The sequence below is a fragment of the Zingiber officinale genome, chromosome 1B (assembly GCF_018446385.1).
Source record: "Zingiber officinale cultivar Zhangliang chromosome 1B, Zo_v1.1, whole genome shotgun sequence".
Taxonomy (NCBI): domain Eukaryota; kingdom Viridiplantae; phylum Streptophyta; class Magnoliopsida; order Zingiberales; family Zingiberaceae; genus Zingiber; species Zingiber officinale.
Genome location: NC_055986.1, coordinates 161442324 through 161463114, shown reverse-complemented (window position 1 = coordinate 161463114; position 20791 = coordinate 161442324). Strand labels below are relative to the sequence as shown.

The 20791-nt window shown below is 34.9% G+C and overlaps 1 protein-coding gene across 3 annotated transcripts in view; it reads left to right on the top strand.

Moving 5' to 3' along the window:
* The first annotated feature begins 2280 nt into the window (after positions 1-2280).
* LOC121986923 (YLP motif-containing protein 1-like) overlaps positions 2281-20791 on the top strand; it is a 30276-nt gene continuing 11765 nt past the window's right edge. Inside the window, exons 1-4 of one of the 3 annotated variants that reach the window (XM_042540853.1) lie at positions 2292-4004; positions 7672-7849; positions 16790-16902; positions 16984-17088. In XM_042540853.1, coding sequence (XP_042396787.1) covers positions 16870-16902; positions 16984-17088 — 138 coding nt within the window. In that variant the 5' untranslated portion in view covers positions 2292-4004; positions 7672-7849; positions 16790-16869. Of the gene's footprint in view, positions 4005-7671; positions 7850-16789; positions 16903-16983; positions 17089-20791 lie in introns of those variants that run through there. The other 2 variants (XM_042540859.1, XM_042540849.1) reach the window with 2 other exon arrangements.

The window sequence follows — 20791 nt, the reverse complement described above, 5'->3', positions numbered from 1 at the left end:
ACCATGCATGCTTAAATAAATTTCAAAAAATCAAAACTTAGAATTTATGGTAAATTAAATTGGTATATTAAACAACATCAAGGACAACTAAGAAGGATACCAAAAAATTATGTACTCCCTAAGTTTTTAACTAACCCAGTAGGAAGGAACCTCTATTGGGTTCCAAAATCTTTTCTAGATTAAATTTTTGTAAGTTAGCGCTTTCAGCAAGAAAAATTAAATAGTTAATTTCTTTATGAGGCTTTGTTTAAGAAAGTGGTTGTTGCTTGAATAACCAAGAAGGTCTAGTGTCTCGCCACTGCCTGGAAACCAAAATATTGAAATAAAAATGTTTAATTAACTTACTGATAAAGCATGAAAATAGAAATTGGATAATGATTTAATAATTTTTTTAAACATTTTTTTGGAAATTTCTCAAAAATATGTTGTTTAAATTGCCTAAAGGTTAAAGTTCTTTGTTAACTTAGAATTTATTTTGAAAAATTCCTACCCCGTTTTTCCTGTGATCAAAGGGGGAGAGATAGGAACAAGTTTAGGGGGAGTTAATATTTTTTTAAAATTGGTAATTAATTTTTTTTAGATAGGAACAAGTTATTTTTTTTACCTAGAAAATTGTAAATTCTATTATTGCAATCTTTATGTTTAAAATGTTAGTTTAGTAATTTTTTTAAATTACTTCTTGTTTATTTTTTCCCCTAACTTGAACTTGGGTTGATGCACATCAAAAAGGGGGAGATTGTTGGTCCCCGTGATTATTTTGATGTAATCAACCAAGTTAGGTTAGGTCCTGTTTGGTTTTGATCCATGTGTCTAAGTGTGCAGGAGCTTAGGAGTGTAGGAAGTCGAGCGGAAGACGCAGCTAGCGAGAAGGACAACACGGGAAGGGAGTCGACGGGCTCGGTGCATCCGAAGGACGAAAGAGCTGCGGAAGAGTACACCGGTGGACGAGAAGAACGTGCACGACGTTCAAGGGACGAGAAGCCGAGGCGAAAGCCTGCTCGAGGAGAAGGCTGGAAATTGGGTTCGGGTGAGCCCTATTTCGATTGGTCGCAATCGCCCAAGCAATCAGAACTTCGGAAGCTAAAATGAAGATGAAGAAATGTTGTAAAATCAGCTGGGGGCGCCCTCAACATTCGTTGGAGGCACCTCCGCCCTCAACTGCATTGAGGGTTTAGGGGTGCCCTTAACAGCATTGAGGGCGCCCTCAATGCCCTTGAGAGTGCCCTCAGCTGGGTCAAACTGCCCGTTAATGAGCGGATAAAACTTTATCCGTTTATCCACTTAGAGGCACCCTCAACCCCTTTGGAGGCGGCTTCAAGACTCAAGATAGGATTTTAATGAGCTATATAAAGACCCCTGGAGCTAGGAATTATTCATTCAACTCAGTATTAAATTCCTAGCAACTCTTAGAGCTTTCTTAGTGTGTAAAAGGCTTTTTCACCTACAGTGATGGAGATATTTCTAGTGGAGCTTTTCAACTGCCTTGGATTAACAACCACGTAGGTTGTAACCAAGTTAAATTTCTTGTCTCTTCTTTTATGTGTATTTTATTTTATTATTGTTGTTGTTTTAGAGTTGAAAGAACGAGGAGGGCATATTTTATTTTGCAGACAATTCACTTCTCTCCTCTTGTTGGCTCCGGTGCACCAACATTAAGCACCCTATGAATACTCTTTGAATCAAATTTGAACTGTTTAGCGGCTAATGAGGTTTGAGATTCGAATCTAGGCAAAGCCAAGGTAAATTCTTCCCTTATGTGCTAGTTACTATTCCAAAGGCTAGTAGCCGTCCGTGATTTACCTCTTTTGTGTTGGTCCTGAGACGAATTAACGAGAGTGAATGTATTCACTTTTTGCCACCTTGAATCAAATTTGTACTACGTTTGAGAGTTCTTTCCATTTTTTACAATATTAAATATTGCATCAAAAGATGTCATGTTAATGGTTCCTCCAAGATGATTGTACACATTCTAAAAAAGGATAAATGAAAGAAGGATATTTATCCTAATTTAGTGACCCTTTGTATTAAGATGATCAAATATCCAACATGCCATTTTCTCATCTGTCGAATTCACCCAACATCTATTGCATCAAAATTACAATATTAAACATTGTAGTAAAAAATATTATGAGAGTTCATTCCTAAATCATAGGAAAGGAGGTAAATTATAAGTTAAATTAACTATGGGTGGAAGGATTTTTGTTTTTCCTTCCCAGGCCAATCCCGTGGGACATGATCAGTGTTAAACATGAACACCTAGTGCATATGAATATGATAATATTTAAATAATTCACTAAAAATGAAGAGAATGAGAGTTCTTGCAAAACCCAACCATTCCTGACCTAATCCTTCAAAAAATCGAGCTCGCCATGGATGGATCTTCGAGGTTTCGGCCGCCGCAAGGGCACCTTTGCCCCATCTGTTCGACCCCCCACTTCCCTTTCTGCCAAATGCCGATCCAGATGCCACTGGCGCCCCATGCATTCGACCATTACCATCCTGAATTTCGCCGATTTCCTCCAGGTCCCGCTCCGCCGTTCTCGCACCGGCCTCCTTTATGGGACCACCGACCGCCGCTGCAGCCTCCGAGGCTGCACCCGCCAGAAACCTGGGGCGTGAATCGTGCCATGGAGGGGGAGATCTTCCGCCCTTTTATTGATCCGCCACAGCGGTTTCCGCAAGATGAGTTTTTGGGAGGAGAGACCTCATATAAAAGGATGCGAGTCGAAGAACCACCAGTGGGGACTCCCCACCTTCATCCATTATTCGATCGCAACGGGTTTGTTTCAGGGAGGATATCGGTGGAGGATGCACGCAGGCTTAATCTGATTCGAGATCATGGGAAACTGAATGAAGAGTTGATGCAATCTAAAGGCGAATTTCTGCCAGATCGATTTGCCCGTGCTGGATCACAGAGTCAACCAGGGGATGTCAGGGTAGATCGCGTCCCTGATGGCTCGAAGTTTAACTCGGTTGGAAAAAGTGGTTTACTTTTACCCCTAGAAACAATTTCTTTCTCCCCAAATAAAGTGTCGCGGCCAAGTCAATTTGAAGGGCATCAGAGTTTTAAAGAACCTTCGACTTCCTATGGGGTTGAGCGGTATGCGTTCCGTGAAAGACTAGATTTTGAAAGAATGGAGGTCTATGATACACATTTGGGTGAGAACAGGATTGGTCGTTGCGAGAAAAGATATTTGGCTGGTGGCTCAGACGTCCAGGACTATGCAAATACAAGACATAATCAATTCGATAGTTCCCCAAATGTAATACACGATAGGCACGATGTTTCTTTTCAGCAGAGCGGCAGCTATAGGGATGATGTCTCTATGCCCAATACTAGGTACAATGCAGCTCATGTCACTGACAAACTTCCTTTTTCTGTGAAGAGGCAGCAAGCTACACACAATACATTAAATTACTTACCACGAGACCAATTTGAACAGAATGCTCGCAATGATTTCCCAGAGATTCATGCACCAAAAGATTACCCTTATGCGCTGCCAAATGCTAAAAATCCTGAACAAGCAAGTTATCAACTTGCACGAGAGAAAAGTTCCTATCCAGCATTTGGAGGCCCTACAGAAAGCAGATTTGATCTAGTCATCCAACAAACAGATGCACTTGGATTTCCCTATGAAATTAAAGTTCCAGATATATGTGATACTCAAAGACCACTAAAACCACTAAATTATCCATTGTCAGAAGAGTCTGGTTCAGAGAACTTTGTTGTGCAAGGAGGTTTCTCTAACTTTTCTACTATTGATGGTAATGGCATGTCAAAAAATATGGGTCGAATGCATACACCTGGAGTACAACTTTCTTTGCCACCATCTCTTCCAGCTACTCATGTTCCAGAGACTTCACCACTGACTGCACCACCGCTAGCATTGTTTCCTGTCCTACCAATCACATCCATTCCTACGAATAGAAAATATCCTGATCCGCATGCTTTACCACAGTCTAGTGACTATATATAGCAACCTCCTCCGGTTGAGATTGCACAGGTTCTCTGGATGATTCATATGCATTTACAATTATTATTTTTTGAACCCTTTTTTTTTGTTTTGAATTTAGATTCTTTATATTTTGAGCTCTTTATTTGTTTAGTTGCTAATGGCTAACTGTGCCTTGAATGGTGGGTGATGAACTGCAAAGATTGATACATAATAGAGATGGAAGAATAAATGGGAGGGATGAGAAAGAATTATCCTTTGAGTTGCTTCCTTGATGAGTGCATATATAGAGGATGAATAATTTTCTATACTCAAGTAGTGTTAATTACTAATCCTTCTGAAGCCAAACCAAACCAATCTCGAGACACAAATGAATTCTAAAGATCTTAGTTAAATCCAAATGAAGTTTGCCTTTATATTGATTGTATATTTCTAGATCCCAATACATAGTCGCTAAGACGCACAAGACAATACCATAATATGTACCCTTCCGCACCGTCATACCTCAAAAATGTTGATTCCAGGTTTTCTTGAAATACTCCAATCACGCTACACATTGGCTATTCCCAAACTATTCATGAAGGATATTAGACGGATGAGTTACGATGCAAAATGTTCAAATTCATCCCTTGAAGTATCCATGCCCCCTCTTAGCTATCAAAGGAAACAAATGATAGATGATCCATTTGTTGGCTTATTCTTCACTCCTGATCTACCATTGACCTATCACCTATGTGCTCAAGTAAATAAATCCCCAAAATTACAGCTTGACTAGTGAAGTCCAATCCATCTTTGCATTCACCCTCTTAGTATGGGTTAATTGGGGTCACAATAAAAAAATGAGTAAAAGAAAAATATCTTTCATTGTAAAAGAGAATATTGATACATGTTAGATTGAAGGATAATAACACAAAAGAAGCAAGCACCAACATTATATTTCAGTTATGCTAGTTTGCCACACAAAAAAGGGGAATGCCCCATTGAGTTGTTTGATTGTTGATAAAGATATTGATAATTCTTAGTTTGGAGAAGACAAAACATAGTATAGCCAAAGAAAGAATTGTTTGTGCAATGCTGCAAAGTTGGGACAATGGCTTAATTGTTCTTTAGAACAAGGATTGAATTCTCATATTGTTTGATTGACACTAGCAGGACCTATTGATTTGCTCATCAACCAAAATGGATATGATGTCGACAAGCATTTTCTAGTTGAATAAGATGTGCCAACTATTTTTGTGTGGTGTCGCATGATATCTTAGAACCTTTTGGTGCCAATTTGCAAGGAGTGGGGCAACATAGGAACCATGTGATGTAGATTCATATATTAGAAGAGGATATGAGGCCATGAGGATAAGAGGTTGTGCTACTGGTATTGTGTGTTGCATTGTCTAAACAATGGCGGCGAAAGTTGGTGGCGAGGCTTCAATGGCGCATGGGTGGAACAGAAGAAGTGAGAGCGATGAGGTCAAGAGCATAGAGGTTGTGAAACTGGTATGGTGTGTTGAGTTGTTTGAGCAATGGTGGTGAAAGTTGGTAGTGAGGATACAATGGGACGTGGGTGAAATAGAAGTGAGAGTATTGGGAGAGCATTGTGAAACAGGAGGTGTGTCCATGAGTGGGTGGGGTTATTTAAGATGATATAAATCACATATATGGGTGAATTTATCAGCGGGTTTTTATGTGAATGGGGTTAGTAAATAGATATTAACATCTTATAGGGGTGAGAACAGTTAGTGGGTTGGAGGAATTAAGTGAAAAATATGAATAAAGATAAGTTATTAATAATGATGAGATAAACTATTAATAATTTTTAAATTTATAATATGGGTATGTTTAGAAAGATAAAATTTTCTTCTATTAGTAACTATAAGTTATATAATTTTTATTCCAAAAGAAAAAAAATGATAATTATATTATAAATTTATATATAATATGTTGTTGATTAGATTTTGTTATCATATATTATTGTTTTATAGTTAATAAATATGGTGAAGCATAAATTTGATTAAATATATAGAATTTAACTACTTTTGTAGATAAAATAACATAACATAAATTAGATTAAATATTATAGATTTTGAATAGTTATGAGATAAAATAATACACTTATTAATATCGGTATTGTAAATTATTATTTTATTCATAACATATATTAATTCTTTAGTATTAATATTTATGCATTAGATAAAAAATTGTGTTGTTTTAATTAACTTTCAAAGTTAAAACTAATTATAATATCAATAGCTTATGCATTTATAATCTATTATAATTTGTAAGTTTGCATATTTTCCACTTCAAAATTGCATATTATAAGATTAACTCATTTGAATTCATTTCAACAAGACATGGTATCAAAAGTGTATCATCTTGGCCTGAGACTAAAACTCCTGTGCTGAACAATATTTTAAACCTTGCTTTACAAAAATTTAATCTCCTCGGTTAAATCCCTGTAAATTAAAGATATCATAGTGCTGTGAAGTTTGTGGAAGATGTAGGAGTAAAGATTGCAAATGAGAGCTTGGAGTCCACACTGCATTCTTAAAAAGAGAACAAGAAAAAAAAATGTGAGGAAATATGAATAAAATTATGACAACAAGTCTTAGAAAGATATACATGTCAGAAGAGAGGTTTTTGTACTTACTCAAGAGAAGAGGAAGAGTGACTAATCCACATGTCCTCTTTCATTCACTGTGAAAGAATTGATTGTGGAATATGTAGTGAAACTAAAAGAGAGATTGGGTTCTAACAAGTTCTCTTAACTTATACTCTAAGAGGGAAAAAAGGAGAAATTGCGGGGATATAGATTTAATTTCTAGTATATGCCCCTAATTAGTGATAGACAAAGATGTTAGTGCTTAAAGTTTTCAATTATGCTTTGAAAATAAGCTAACTGTGAAGGACTGTAGAATTATCTATCTTGTGCTAGAGGAATATATTAATTATTTTTAATTTTATTCTTCTCTTATTTATTTGGAAAAGAACCTTGATTTATTCTTAAATTGACTTTGATGCCGATTCTTGATGTCTCTCGTTTGCTGGCTTCAACCACATTACCAACTAGGAAATATTAGCTAATCATGAAGACAAGTTTGACTTGGATGGGCCTATCTAAGATTGTTTTGACCTAGATTTGTTTGAATAGAATGTGCTTTGATCTCACTTATTTGAATCTGGAGGTGGAAAGGGAAGAGGCTAGAGATTAGGTCACTAGGGCAAGAGGAATAGTTAGGCATGGGGACTTAGGGTTATTGGCTTTATAAGTTTTCAATATATATGCATTTTATTCTAAATCGAAGTCAGGTAAGATTATCAGAAAGTAGGGCTGAAACTTGAAGCTAACCAACCTGAGTCCTACTCAAGACCCCAATCAAGTTCCAGCAAAATAATAACAATAACTTTTTGTTTATTGAATACATTATTTTATCAGTCAGTTACCTAGGTCCTTGAGTTTTCTTGTCCGCCTCTATTGCTTTGATTTAATGTTTAAAAATCTGCATTAGTATATGTTGATCTCATATATTTTTGGCTGATATCATCAGTTATTTAACAATATATGGGCAAGTTTATTGTGCATCTTGGTTCTGTATTAAATGTTGTGGTCTTATCGTCTTTCTATGTTATGTATTGGTTTGGCTTATAGTACTATTAGTCTTAGACCTTGCAAGATTCTCTAAGTGATTCTATATTTTTTACCTCATGAAATCATCATACAATGTAGGATTTACCTCTCATCCATCAAGTACCACTGAAACATTTTCCTGATGGGGTGCCAATAGTTTCAATCAATCATTCTATCAATGCTAAACCAACAATTGTCAATGCTTGTGATTTGTTTAAGCAACCTCTACGCGCATCTCGACCTGATCATATTGTCATCATCCTTCGCGGACTCCCAGGTTTAACATTTTCTCTACAATTTTTTGTTTTTCTGTATGTTAAAATACTTAAGAGGAACTATGAATAGATTTTTTATGATGTTTTAAATTTTTTTAAGTGTAAACAACTTAAGCTATGCCCCTCTTGCTTTTTACTTTTTCCTTAGACATGTTTTTTTTTCCTTGTGAACTTGTTAATATTTTTTGGCTTTAAAAAAAACCAAAAAAATATTTATAGGACCTGCTAATATTTTTTTTTGTTTTTTTAAAGCCAAAAAATATTAACAAGTTCTTGAAAAAAAAACATGCCTATGGAAAAAGTAAAATGCAAGAGGGACATTGCTTAAGTTGTCTACACTTGAAAATTAGAGGACATTGTGAAGGGGATTCATGGCGCAATGGTAAAGTTATTGCCGTGTGACCATGTGATCATGAGTTTGTGTCATGGAAACAACCTCTTGTAACGCAGGTAAGACTGCGTACAATGGACCCAATGTGGTCCAACCTTCCTCGACCTATATTGACGGGAGCTTTATACACCTGTTGCCTTATTAGAGGACCATGTGTCACTTACCGATTATCAATTTCTATAGAACATTTTTTTCCCCTTTCACATAAACATTTGAGGTTAGGTGGAAGGAAATCTTACTCTTTACATTATATGAAAAGGAGTGTTAGCCTTTCACGGTCTCTTAAAAGGATTTTTTTTTCTCTTGCTTTTGATTTTTAACTAATGTTGAATCTTAATTATGATAGGCTAGTTTGTGTTATGGTGTTAAGGTGAAAGTCAAAATTGTAGTTGCTTGCAAGGAAATTTACCCACATTAAAAATTTTCTTTCTTTGCCTTGTTTGAGACATTTGGATAAGCTTTTGTAAATAATTGTTGATGTTAATGAATGATTAGTAGAACTAAATTTTGTACTTTAGATACAGAGATCAAAATATCACATGGCCAAGCATGGAGTGAAGTGATTTCATATTTTTGTTTGGTGAATAATGCCCATCGATTAACTGCATTGACTTGATTAAAATTTTGAAACAAGGTGATAGAAAGTGTTCCCATAGGGTGTTTTCAGTAGGGTGTTTAGGGTTTAGGGTTTAGAGATTAGGGTTTAGGTTTAGGGTTTAGAGATTAGGGTTTAGGTTTAGGGTTTTAGGGCTTTGAGATTAGGGTTTAGGGTTTAGGATATTAGAAGTTTAGGGTATAGGGTTTAGGTTTTTAGGGCTTAGGGTTTAGGTTTTCTGGTTTTAGGTTGAGATTTCGAGTTGAGGGTTTAGGGTTTTAAGGTTATGGTTTAGGGTTAGGGCTAAAGGTTTTTAGGGCTTAGAGATTAGGGTTTTGTTTTTAGGGCTTAGGGTTTTGATTTTAAGGTTTAGATTTAGGGTTGATGGTTTAGGATTTTAGGGTTTAGGTTTTTAGGGTTTTAGGGTTTTAGTGTTTATGGTTTAGGTCCGAGTGGAACTTTTTTTTCCCTTTGTTGGAAAAAGACGGAAGGAAGCAATGACATAGCTAGGATTTTCAACTAGGGGAGACAAATTCAATAAATTTAAAAAACTAATATAACACAAAATGTATTTTAAAAGTCGTATGTTAACTTAGTATGTTCTTACCATAACACTGTGCGAGATTTCAGGCTTTGAAAATGTTGAATAATAGCTTTACGAAACCTATCTTGCTTCATATATAGTATCAAACAATCATTTACATATCATCTCCTAACCGATTACAAAGTGAGGTTTTGATTATTTTTATTGCTGAAAACACTTTCAATGCTATTTCAAAAGTAAATATTCAAATGAATACAATCGATGATTCTTCAATTGAACCCTTTTTAGCAAACTCGCTAATCCCACAACCTCAGAGAATTGATTGCTACTTCGCATGTGAAAAATAAAGTTATCAAGTTGATGCTTAAGATAGGGGAGAAGTTGGACGGATAAACCTGAGCAAACTAAAACAATTTTATGATATAGAGAATGAATTTGATGGATCAAGATAAGTCATACATAACAATAACCTTGTGTTCACCTTGTTAAAATGATTGTTCAACACTTGAAGTTGCAAATTTATTACTTCATAAAATGTTTTCAACGCCATAATAGTGAAGATTTGTCCTTCCTTCAATATTTCATCGTGATCTCCAATGAAAGGCGAACATGTCTTCCACGTGTGGGGGTGACTACCTCATATTTAACACAAAATAAATAAACTTCATTCAATAACAAATCTCAAACAAATGATTCAATAACAAATCTCAACCATCATTTGTTTGCATTTGATGTTTCCTCGATCTTACAAGAATCATGACGCTTACGATATCTTGATCTCTTTGCAAAGCTTGCGACAAATCATTCGTGACTCCCAATATATTCTTCAATCTTCATGCAAGTACATCTGAAATATGAATTCATATTTTCCCATCAATTTCAACAGATTATTTGCTTGCGCCCTTTGCTTGTGATCTTTTCCTTCTTCAACAATTAAAACGACATCAATAACTGAAGATACAAGCCTATTAAACTCAACAATGTATTATAATGTGAACCCAACGTGTACTTCCAGCTCTTTTCAATGTCTTCTATTGATTCATACCTCGTCCAGTGAAGATATCACCATTGTAAATTCATTCAATAACTTTTTCAAATTGTTTCTCACGAAGTATGTCTCTTCTCTTGTATAACGTTTTAATAATATTATTCAACTGTGCAACCACAAAAAAATAGAAACCCTCATGTGATTTTCAGCAACAACTACAAGTGTAAGTTGTAGTTGATGAGTAAACCAATGAACATAATAAGCAAAGCATGTAAGTTGTTTAGGCCTAGCATGTGAACTAGAGACCATGGATGCAATGTTTTTTCCTCTAGTACAATATTCATGCTCTTCAGCTTCACTAGCCCTAGCAACGACATCTCATGTCAAGTTATCACCTTTAAAAAACCAACTCATCTTCTTCATTATCACTTTCTCCATCCATTCCTCCCATCAACATTATTGTCATCAATATCTGTTGAAGAGATGAGGTCAATCTAATCACGTGCATCATACCAAAGTTAAGGCACGATTGTATTTCACAAATACCAAATCATTTAAGCGTTGCTGAGCTAGTCTATTCCTTTTTTTGCTATGAATCTACAGAATGCCAAAAATCACAATAAGTATAATAAAATAGTAAAGAATATTTTCTACTTATAAAAGTAACATACTAATAGTATTATATATTTATATTTATTATATACCTGCTCAAATACACTCCAATTGTGCTCACAGTTGGAAGCACCACAAGTGAGGCTAAGCACTTTAATAGCAAACTTTGCAATTCTGGGGTATTTGCTCCGTAGCATTCGCACCATTCTGCTGGAGATAATGCTCTTTTATGTCTAATTTCCACATTTCTCCCAAATTGCCTTTCGATATATAGAGAGTTGGGTAGTGATTTTATCTTGCTTAGCAGCGCTTGAAACCAATCTCTCCACAGTTTCAAACAAACCATTCACCACTTCTCCACAAATATTTGAATCCGTATATGAATAAAAATATTTTGATTCAAATAATGTCCTCCAGCATGCAAAGGTCGATGAAGTTGGCATTCCCATCTCTTATCAATGATCTCAAATACTTCTTTATATTTCTCTTCTTTCTGCTCAAAGGCCTTCATAATTGTTTCTTTTGCCCTATCCATCAACTAGCCTCAGAGCATGGACTAAAGGACCATATATCTTTAAAATATGCACAACATTGCTCCAAAATCTAGGTGTCATGATGATTTTAGCTACCTTCTTCCCCGCAGCTTCTTTTGCCCATTTACTTTGTCCAATCCTTTGAAATGAACATTTTTCTTAAATTTTGCTTAGTGCATCCTTCCAATAGTGAGAAAAGCTTGTGACACTTGTGAATTGGCTCAACATATTTAATATAAGAAAAAACATATTGATAAGAAAGAATTAAATAGATTCTTATCGGCAAGCACATTGTTACTTGCACTATCCGTAACAACTTGAACAACATTTGCTTCTCTTGCACGCTCCACAAATCGATCAAGTAAAAGGAATATTTTCTCTGCGGGGTTTGCATAATCAGAAGCATCAACTGATTCGATGAAAATTGAACCTTTAGGAGAATTTACTAAAAAATTAATTAATGTCCTCTACCTTTTGTCTGTTCACCCATCTGTCATCAAACTACAACTATACTTGGCTCATTCTGTTTCACACGACTTAATGTAATCATTTGTCACACTATCAACAAACTTTTTTAGAAAAGGAACCCACATCGTATGATAACTAGGTCCTTTTAGACCTACACCATATTTGCTAACCAAGTCCAATATCCTTTTAAAGCTTGAATAGTTAACATCATTAAAAGGAATTACCGCATCATACATCTACTCAGTTATGACCATACAAGTTTTTTCTCTCAATTCTTTCTTGTATGCCTCATTTATCGTAGTTTGCCTCTTTTTACCCTTTCTACTTTCAACATTTTTTTTTGCACATTAGGAGCAAAATATGTATCCATTGGACCTATTTGTCTTTGCCTTTTTTGCATATTCACTAATCTAGAACTTGTACCGGCATAACTTTAGTTCTAATATCATCCATATCAATATCATCACTAAGAGGGTCTACATCCTCAAAGTCTAATGTCATAAGTTTAGAAAGATTACTTTTCTTCGTCTTTTTCTCCTTGAAAATTTTAATTTCTTCATGTATATGAGGCGGACATCTTTTGCAAGCCGTAGTATTTCGAAACCCCCAACAAGATGTTTTGCACGATAGATACCCTATTTTGTAACTTTTTGACAAAAGTTACAAATCAAATCATTTTTGTTATCCGGATCAACTCTTTGAAAATAATTCCATGCCAAATCTTTTGATGCATATGTTGGAGCATCACTACTACCTTCCATGATAATTGAACAAGAAAAAAAAAAGACGGAGAAAGAAAGGATAAAAAAGCAAAACAGGATAAAAAGTCAAAAACAGGACAAAAAATAGAAAAAGGGATAAAAAAATAGACAAAGGAAAAAAAAAATGCAAAATCGTATAGCAACAAGAACATGAATCAGCAACTAGGCCAGAAGGCCAGAACAAAGAGAAGAAAAGAAGAAAAACTGAAAACGAAGAAAAGAAGATAACAAAAGAAGAGAAGAAGAAGATAACAGAAGAAAAAGAAGAAGAGAAGAAGAACAAAAAAGAAAAAATGGAAAAAACACATACCTAGGTATGGCGGCGCGACTTAGGCAATGGCGGTGGCGGACGGAAATGCTCTGGGTAGGCTCGGGTTCAGGTGTCTTTTTCTTGCGTTCTTTCCTTCTTCCCTTTTATCTTTTTCTTCTCCGTGCCCTAATTCCAAACCAAATGAAATGTTTTTTTTTGGTTAAAAATTCAGAAATTGTTTATGAGGCGTGTCTCGAGCGCGCCTCAGTTGAGGTGCAAAGGCACCCTAAGCGTGCCCAAGTGCGCGCCTAATGAACAGTGCCCGCCTCGCGTGGGAAAAGGCGCTTTTACCAATGCTTTGTGCGCCTCACGCCTTGGGTGCGCCTTTAACAACACAGTCTTCATCATAATTGAGCTTTTTAAGCCATTGAATTCTCCTCTCATATTGCTAGCTCCATCATATCTTTGCCCCCGTAAATTAGATATAGATAACCCATGTTGGCGCAATAAAGAATCAATAACAATCTTAAGTGATAAGACAGTAATGCCACTTACATGTACAATACCTAGAAAGCATTCAACAATATTTTCCTTTCATCTACAAACCATAAAGCAACTGTCATTTGCTCTTTAATATATGCATCATGAGCTTCATAAGCCAATATAGTAAATAATTCATCACCAAGATCTCTAAGAATAGAATTAGTGGTTAAATAGGTAATGGATTTGAAAATATCTTGTTGAATATTAGGCGACATCAGTTTGAGGTTTGAGGGAGCATTGTCCAGTGCAACTTTATTGATATCCTCATTATGGTTGACAAGAAATCTTAATCGCTCAAGAAAATTACCATGATTAAGTAAGTATGTGGATTCATCATGACCACGAAATGGTAATCCTTGACGCACAAGAAATTTTATGCAATCAATTGATGCTATCAAACGAACATAATAATTGGTAGCTACCAAACAAGTTTCAATATGTTATTTTTGATTCATTGTCATAAGCCGCTATCATACACTTGTTGTGAATGTTGCTCTGATTTCGAACATGTTCATGTAATTTTTCTTTCTTTCTTTAATTTTAAATCCCTAGAAAATAATCACCTCCATTTTGACCACCGATGATCAACTTTGAATAAATAACAATAAAGATAGAAAGCCTCATCTTTTGCAATGTTGTACTCCGGCCAATTAAGATGATTACTAAATCATATAGCTCGAAATCTTCATTTCTCCTTTGGATAAAATGCCAAGGTAATTTATGATTCTTAAGCTGAAACAAACATTTTTGCAAATAGCAACATTGAACAATCTCCCTTTTATTCACATTATACTCGAGAATGCTCTTTCTTAGCCCAGGATCAGTAGGATACTCATTCGAATCAGCATCAGGAGGTAGTAGAGGCAGCGATGGAGGGGGAAATGCCTTGTTTGAATTAGGTTTATCTCGCATATTCTTAAAATACCTCAACATCGCTATTTCACCTAATTTATTATTAATATAATATTTTAGAAACATGATCACTTAATTTAATGACTATTTTTTTCAACCATTTAGAAACAAATAGCAAACAAAATTTCCTAAAAGTTTCAAACTTTGCATGGTACTTCACAACTGTGCACAATAATTTTCAAAAATAATATTTCACAATTATAATGTATCAACACTTTCAAAATCGAATTATCCAACTCTGAAAACTTGATAATATTTAAAAATATAAGTTGAATTTTTTGAAAATTTCAAATATTAGTGTAGGTCGATTTTCACAATCAAAATGTTCTTAAATTTGAAAATTTTGATCTTAGCCCTTAGTTCTAGTTGAAACAACGATCCGTCGATTCCTGGAGCTATTTTCTTCAACACCTATTCAAGAACACAACTCAATTAATCAACCAAAGCTCAAAATTTTCGACCTAAATGCGCAAAAATCGAACCAATAATCGAAAAGTGAGTTGGGGTTCCACTTCCACTCACCGCGTATCATAGCCTCTGAAATCGCACTCTAGGTATTGAAACCATACCTAGAGAAATGGATATGAATCAGACATATTTTGGTTTTAATTACTACTATTTTTTTAAAATATATATATTATATATAATATTATTTTTTTAAAAAAATCTAAAGGGGCCTCCCCTGTCCTAGAGACGCCGACCCACTGGAAGGAAGGAAAAAGGTCCTTCAAATGTAAATATACTAATCATGTTGCATCACTTCTAATTTGTTGTCTTGTAGAAGTGCCGGCTTGCAGAAGGTTATTTAAGATCAAAATCCTATCTAGGAACAAAGAGGTCCTTAGATTTGGTTGGAGCATAGGATTGTTAGATCCAATAAGTTAATTGAAATTATTTTTAGAACTGTATTTGAAAATTATATATAGGATCTTTCAAATTAACATTTTAAGCTTTTGTCATTCTAAGTTCAATATATAATATTAATATGAACATTTGATTGGGATATCATGAAGCATAATTAAAAGTATGTAATAAATGTAATATAATTTTTGAAGTGTTGCAGTTTTATATAGCAAGTAACAATTTTTACAAGATGAATCATAATATATATGATATATGATAACTAGAAAAAATAATTCCCAAAAATAATAGAGGAAATTCTCAAAAGATACGACACTAAACCAAGGTTTAAAATTTCGAATTGTGAAGTTTTGATTTATGACCGGAACAATATGGTTTTAGAATAGTATCAAGCCATGCTTATAAGGTTTTGGTAATGGTACATTTTTAAATATAAATATATTAATTCAAAAATATTTTTATTGATATTTGATTGTTATAAATATTTATTATTGAGTTATATTCGAGATGTTGAAAGGTGATTTTAAATTTTGATATGAAGTCTTTGATACTTATTGAGTAAATATCAATTTAGGGATAGTTGAAGTCCAACAAGTGGACATAACATGATCATGTAGGTTTAAACTCGATTTAATTTGGAGTTATTTCGATCAGTTTAAAATTAAATCAAAATTATATATACAATAATTTAATTCATAATAATATATTTTATAAGATTATAAATTATATTATATTTATATTTATATATATTTTTCTATTTACCTTGTGAACAGATGAAAAAGGGGAAAAATATTAACCATCCTTTTAGAACTTTTTTTAATCTTTTATCTCGTGGACGAATGGAGGGGGGAAAAATTTAACAACGAAAGAGGAAAAAAATGGATGGACGAAAAACATTGAGGGAAAGGAATTGGAATTAACTTTTTAAAAATTAAACAATTTAAAAATTGGAAAGAAAAAAAACATGATGCAGCCACTGCGAGGTCACAACTCCATGCCGTGGGCAAGCGGAACGGTAAATTCTGCTTATGCCCACCGGCACGACTTGGTATTTTATACGATGCCTTGGATTGGATCAGAAGTCTGTATGTTCCAGTTTAATTCAGATCCTACTTGGAATGTCATTCGTTTAGTCAACTTTGTGTTATAAAATCATAAAAATACTAAATTCCAGATCACAATCATGACTACAACAGTCCAGCCTCGAAATAACTAGGAATGTTGTTTGTGTTAACTCCTCTAATACAAGCTTGCTTTAGCTTGTGCATCCTATTTTATCTTCTTCTTCATTTACTTCATTGCCCTTTCTTTTATATTTTCACCAAATCCTACAAATACTGGTTCACTGCTAAGGTGAAACATCAGTAGCAATAGATTGGAGTTACACAAATCACTTGTAGCAATTTCCAAATACTTAATTTCCTTTTTTGATCCTTACCATGTTCATGCTGATTGATATAATAGCTGTTTGTCTGTCATTTTAGGTAGTGGAAAGAGCTATTTGGCTAAAGCATTGCGTGAGATTGAGATCGAGAATGGTGGAAATGCTCCCAGAATTCATGCAATGGATGATTATTTTATGGTTGAAGTTGAGAAGGTGTCTTTACCATTAACCAGTTTTTTAGATGACTATCTCGAAGATAGTATTGATAATTATTTGTTTTCTTCTTATTTTTAGAACATTGACGACAATGATGGTTCTAAATCCACTGGTTCATCCAGAGCAAAAAAACAGACCACTAAGAAAGTGATTGAGTATTGTTATGAGCCAGAAATGGAAGAGGTGATGCCACTGCCTTAGATTTTTATTATTAGATCTTGATATATTTTGTTATTTTGTTTGTAGTACTACTGAATTTCATTTTTTTTCTTGTGGTGTGGTTTGCTAGAGCTATTTGACTTTAGGTAGTCCCATGGAGTTTTAAGGTAAAAGGAAGATATTAGTATAACTGACTGTCCTACTGACCAATTCTTCTATTAGAAGTGTGAGACAAGTAGAGATTAACCTAGTTACCCACACTGCACAATTTTTTTTTTGTTACTCCTTTTTAATTTCTACACAATGTGTGAAGGTGAACAACGTTGTATCAACACTGTCCGGTCTTGTGCAAGTCATGCTGGGCTAATCTTAGGCATGTGAGAGCCATGTCAAACTAGGCCTGGTCTATGCCAATTTAAGCTGTGCTAGTTATGTCCCAAATTTCCCTAGGTTTGACACAACACAAGCATGGGCACAAGTTAAGTTGGGCTCAGCTTGTTTCTTGTCAATATCTAAAATTTTAAATTTTTTTTTTTTAGAAATCCTAAAATATCCCATAAAATTACAATAAATACTATCGCTAATATTTAGGTATATAAGTGGGCCTATGTGCCATGTTAGGTTGAGCCAACGGGTTGTTTAGGCTGAGCCAACGGGTTGTTTAGTTGCCACTCCGCCTGACCTATATGTTATTGGGCTATTCTTGGCATGCCCCACGCCATGCTGGGTGGGCCCATGTAACAGACAACTATACCCAATTGACATCTTTATTATGTGCCTCATTTAGAGACTATAAGAGGAGGCCTATCATGTACGAACACCATTAGCTGTAAAACTCAACTTTGTACAACTTGAAATTGTTGAATTATGAGTAATCTAAGTTCAAAATCAAGAAAAGTATCCTCACATTTTTGAATTCTTGCAATTGATTTTTACACAATGTTAATAGGTGGTCTGGTACCTCTTTCATAATTTGGTTCCGTGTGGAGTGAAATATTGTGGAATTCTACTGTAGCAATATGTATATTATATATATATATAAGTGTGAGCACTGATCATTTTGACAATTGTTACCATCTTAACATGGATAATAATGGAAAATCTACTTGTGCAAATAGATGCTACTTATTTAAATTAAATCTTATCACGATTCTTGATATAGTGCGGGCAGAATTTAGGATATTCTTCCAAGTAGGCGGCACCGTATAAATGCAACAACAAACTTTCAACCCAACATATATAATTCCATTGTCATAACTTATATAATTTTTAAAAAATTAAATTAAAATATATAGATACAAATTATAACACTTCTCAGAGTGCTAATATTCTTGTAATGTATTGTAATATTCTTATAATGCGTTGTGAATTGTGATGGTATTGATAATGACAAAGATCTCCTATTTAAGTGATCAAACAATCATACATCTAATCATTTATTTTTTGTAAAATCCACTTAGCATGGTTTTGGCAAGGAATGCTTTGTTTAGTTGCAAGACAATCTTTGTTACACAATTTTTTATAAAGTGGTCTAAGCGGTCCAGGCATATCTATGAATTTTTTTAATAAACTGATGGTTTATTTGAAGTTAAAATTAACCCTAATTCTCCTCATTAGTCCACCAAGTATGCCCGAGCTTCCCACCCCACAATTTTTACTTTTACTTTTCCACCTGATGTTGGCAATGTGCACTAATTACTTACAATGTTTGAACATCTTATATTTTCGATCTTTTATTCTCTTCCCTAATGCTCTCCCTCTTCCTCTATCACTTTTTTTTTCATTAATTGTTAATTTTTTATCATTTAATCCTAATGTAGAATATATCTTCACATGATCAAACTCTGGTTTCATATTACCTATGTAATTGCAATGCTAAATGCATACCTTGCAAATAAAACTCAATTTTATCTAAAAGGAATCTAGCAACGATATCATTAGTACAGACAATGGTAAGATGTATCTATATCCTATACCTATCTCTATCCTAATTTTAATATTGTCACTCAAAGCTTATCTTCCAATGGTTAGCCGAGATATATTAATGGACATGTAGAGAAACTAATTCCAACATTATGACCTAAGAGCATTATTTAATATGCGTTTTGAACCAATGCTTCCATTAGATGCATGGTCTTATTTTGGTATTGAAAAGGTATAATCATTAGTTGAGATACTTACATTTTTTTGTAACTTGTTATTCTAAAATTTTAATTCAATTGATTATATAATTATATAAGCTTATATTGGAGGTTAACAAAAAAAAATGATAATCCTAGTTAGCCTCATTGACTATCCCTGGGATGATCGGCCCGACCCCACGGAAGTTTTCCACCGACTACCAGGGTAAATCGGGAAGCGCACGCTGAGGCAGCCCAGAAGCCCAACATCTTTTGATTACGTCCCCCATTTGGAGGAAAAATTTCTGCAAATACGTCATAGCTGGGGATCAAACCGTGGGTGCCTGGGTGACAACCTAGATATCCTACCGACGCACCATAGCCCCGGGGACGAGGGTTAGCATGACATATTATTAAAGTCATACTGTTTCGGCCAGAGATCAAAACTCTGATACAGAATCATATTTTAAACTTGAATCAAATAATCTTGATCATCTTGCTAAGTATAAAATGCTTGTTCTATTTTTATGTTTATAATGATTTCACAACTGTGCACAAAGTTTCAACAAGATTGCAATTGAGCATTCATTCTTTGTAGGGATTTTTATTTTTAATCAGTGGGTGCTAAGTTTGAACTCTATCCCTAATTTTGAAGGACAAGAGCCAATCCTATATTGTTCTTGTAAGGCCATCACATCCATGTATGTGCAACTCATAATAGACTCTTTTTGGTCAATTGAAATTACTTTATTACTGATGAAAGAAAGCTACAAGCTAAAGGTAGAGATGGAAAATATTTTATAACCCAAGTTCTACAAGGTTTTCATGTTGATATTGTCAGTTGTAGCTGAGTTCAAATAAAAGTTGCACCACATTCAAGACATATAAATGTGATCCTGGATTATTTGTAAGTTTCCTTATAAGTTATTACCTAATCTAGTGTTCTTAACTGGTAGTTGTGTTTTGTAAAAAATGTTGGTGCAGCGAAGGCCGGCAAGAGGAGGGTAAATTGTCTGAAAAATAAAAACTATACCCTCCTCGTCTTTCAACTCAAACAGATAGCAATAATAATAAAAATAAATAGAAGAGAGACAGACTTTTAACTTGGTTACAACTCAGGGGTTGTTAATCCAAGGCGTTCGGAAATCGCACTAGCAGAGTCTCCTTCACTGTAGGCGGAGAAGCTTTTTTTTTACACATTTAGAGCGCTCACTAGTTGCTAGGAATGAATACAGAATTGGTTACTGAGTTGATTTCTAATTCCTAACTCCAGGAGCCTTTATATAGCGCCTGGAAAGTCTATCCCGAGGGTCCAAGGCGCCTCCAATGAGTTTCAAGGCGCCTCCAACTCGATGAGTGGATAGAATTCTATCCTGTGCTCGAACGGTCAATTTGACCAGCTCGGAGGCGCCTCCAACAGTGTTGAAGGCGCCTCCAAGATGGAGGACTGCGCAGGCACCCTCCAGCACTTCCTTTAAGGAGTTGAGATCCTCTGTCCCCAAAATGGTGTGTCCCCATGTCTCCTCGCCGATCAGACGGGTTAAATCATATTTCAAGGATGCAGTGCACATCACGAGGTCATCATGACCGTCCGATCGGCGAGGGGA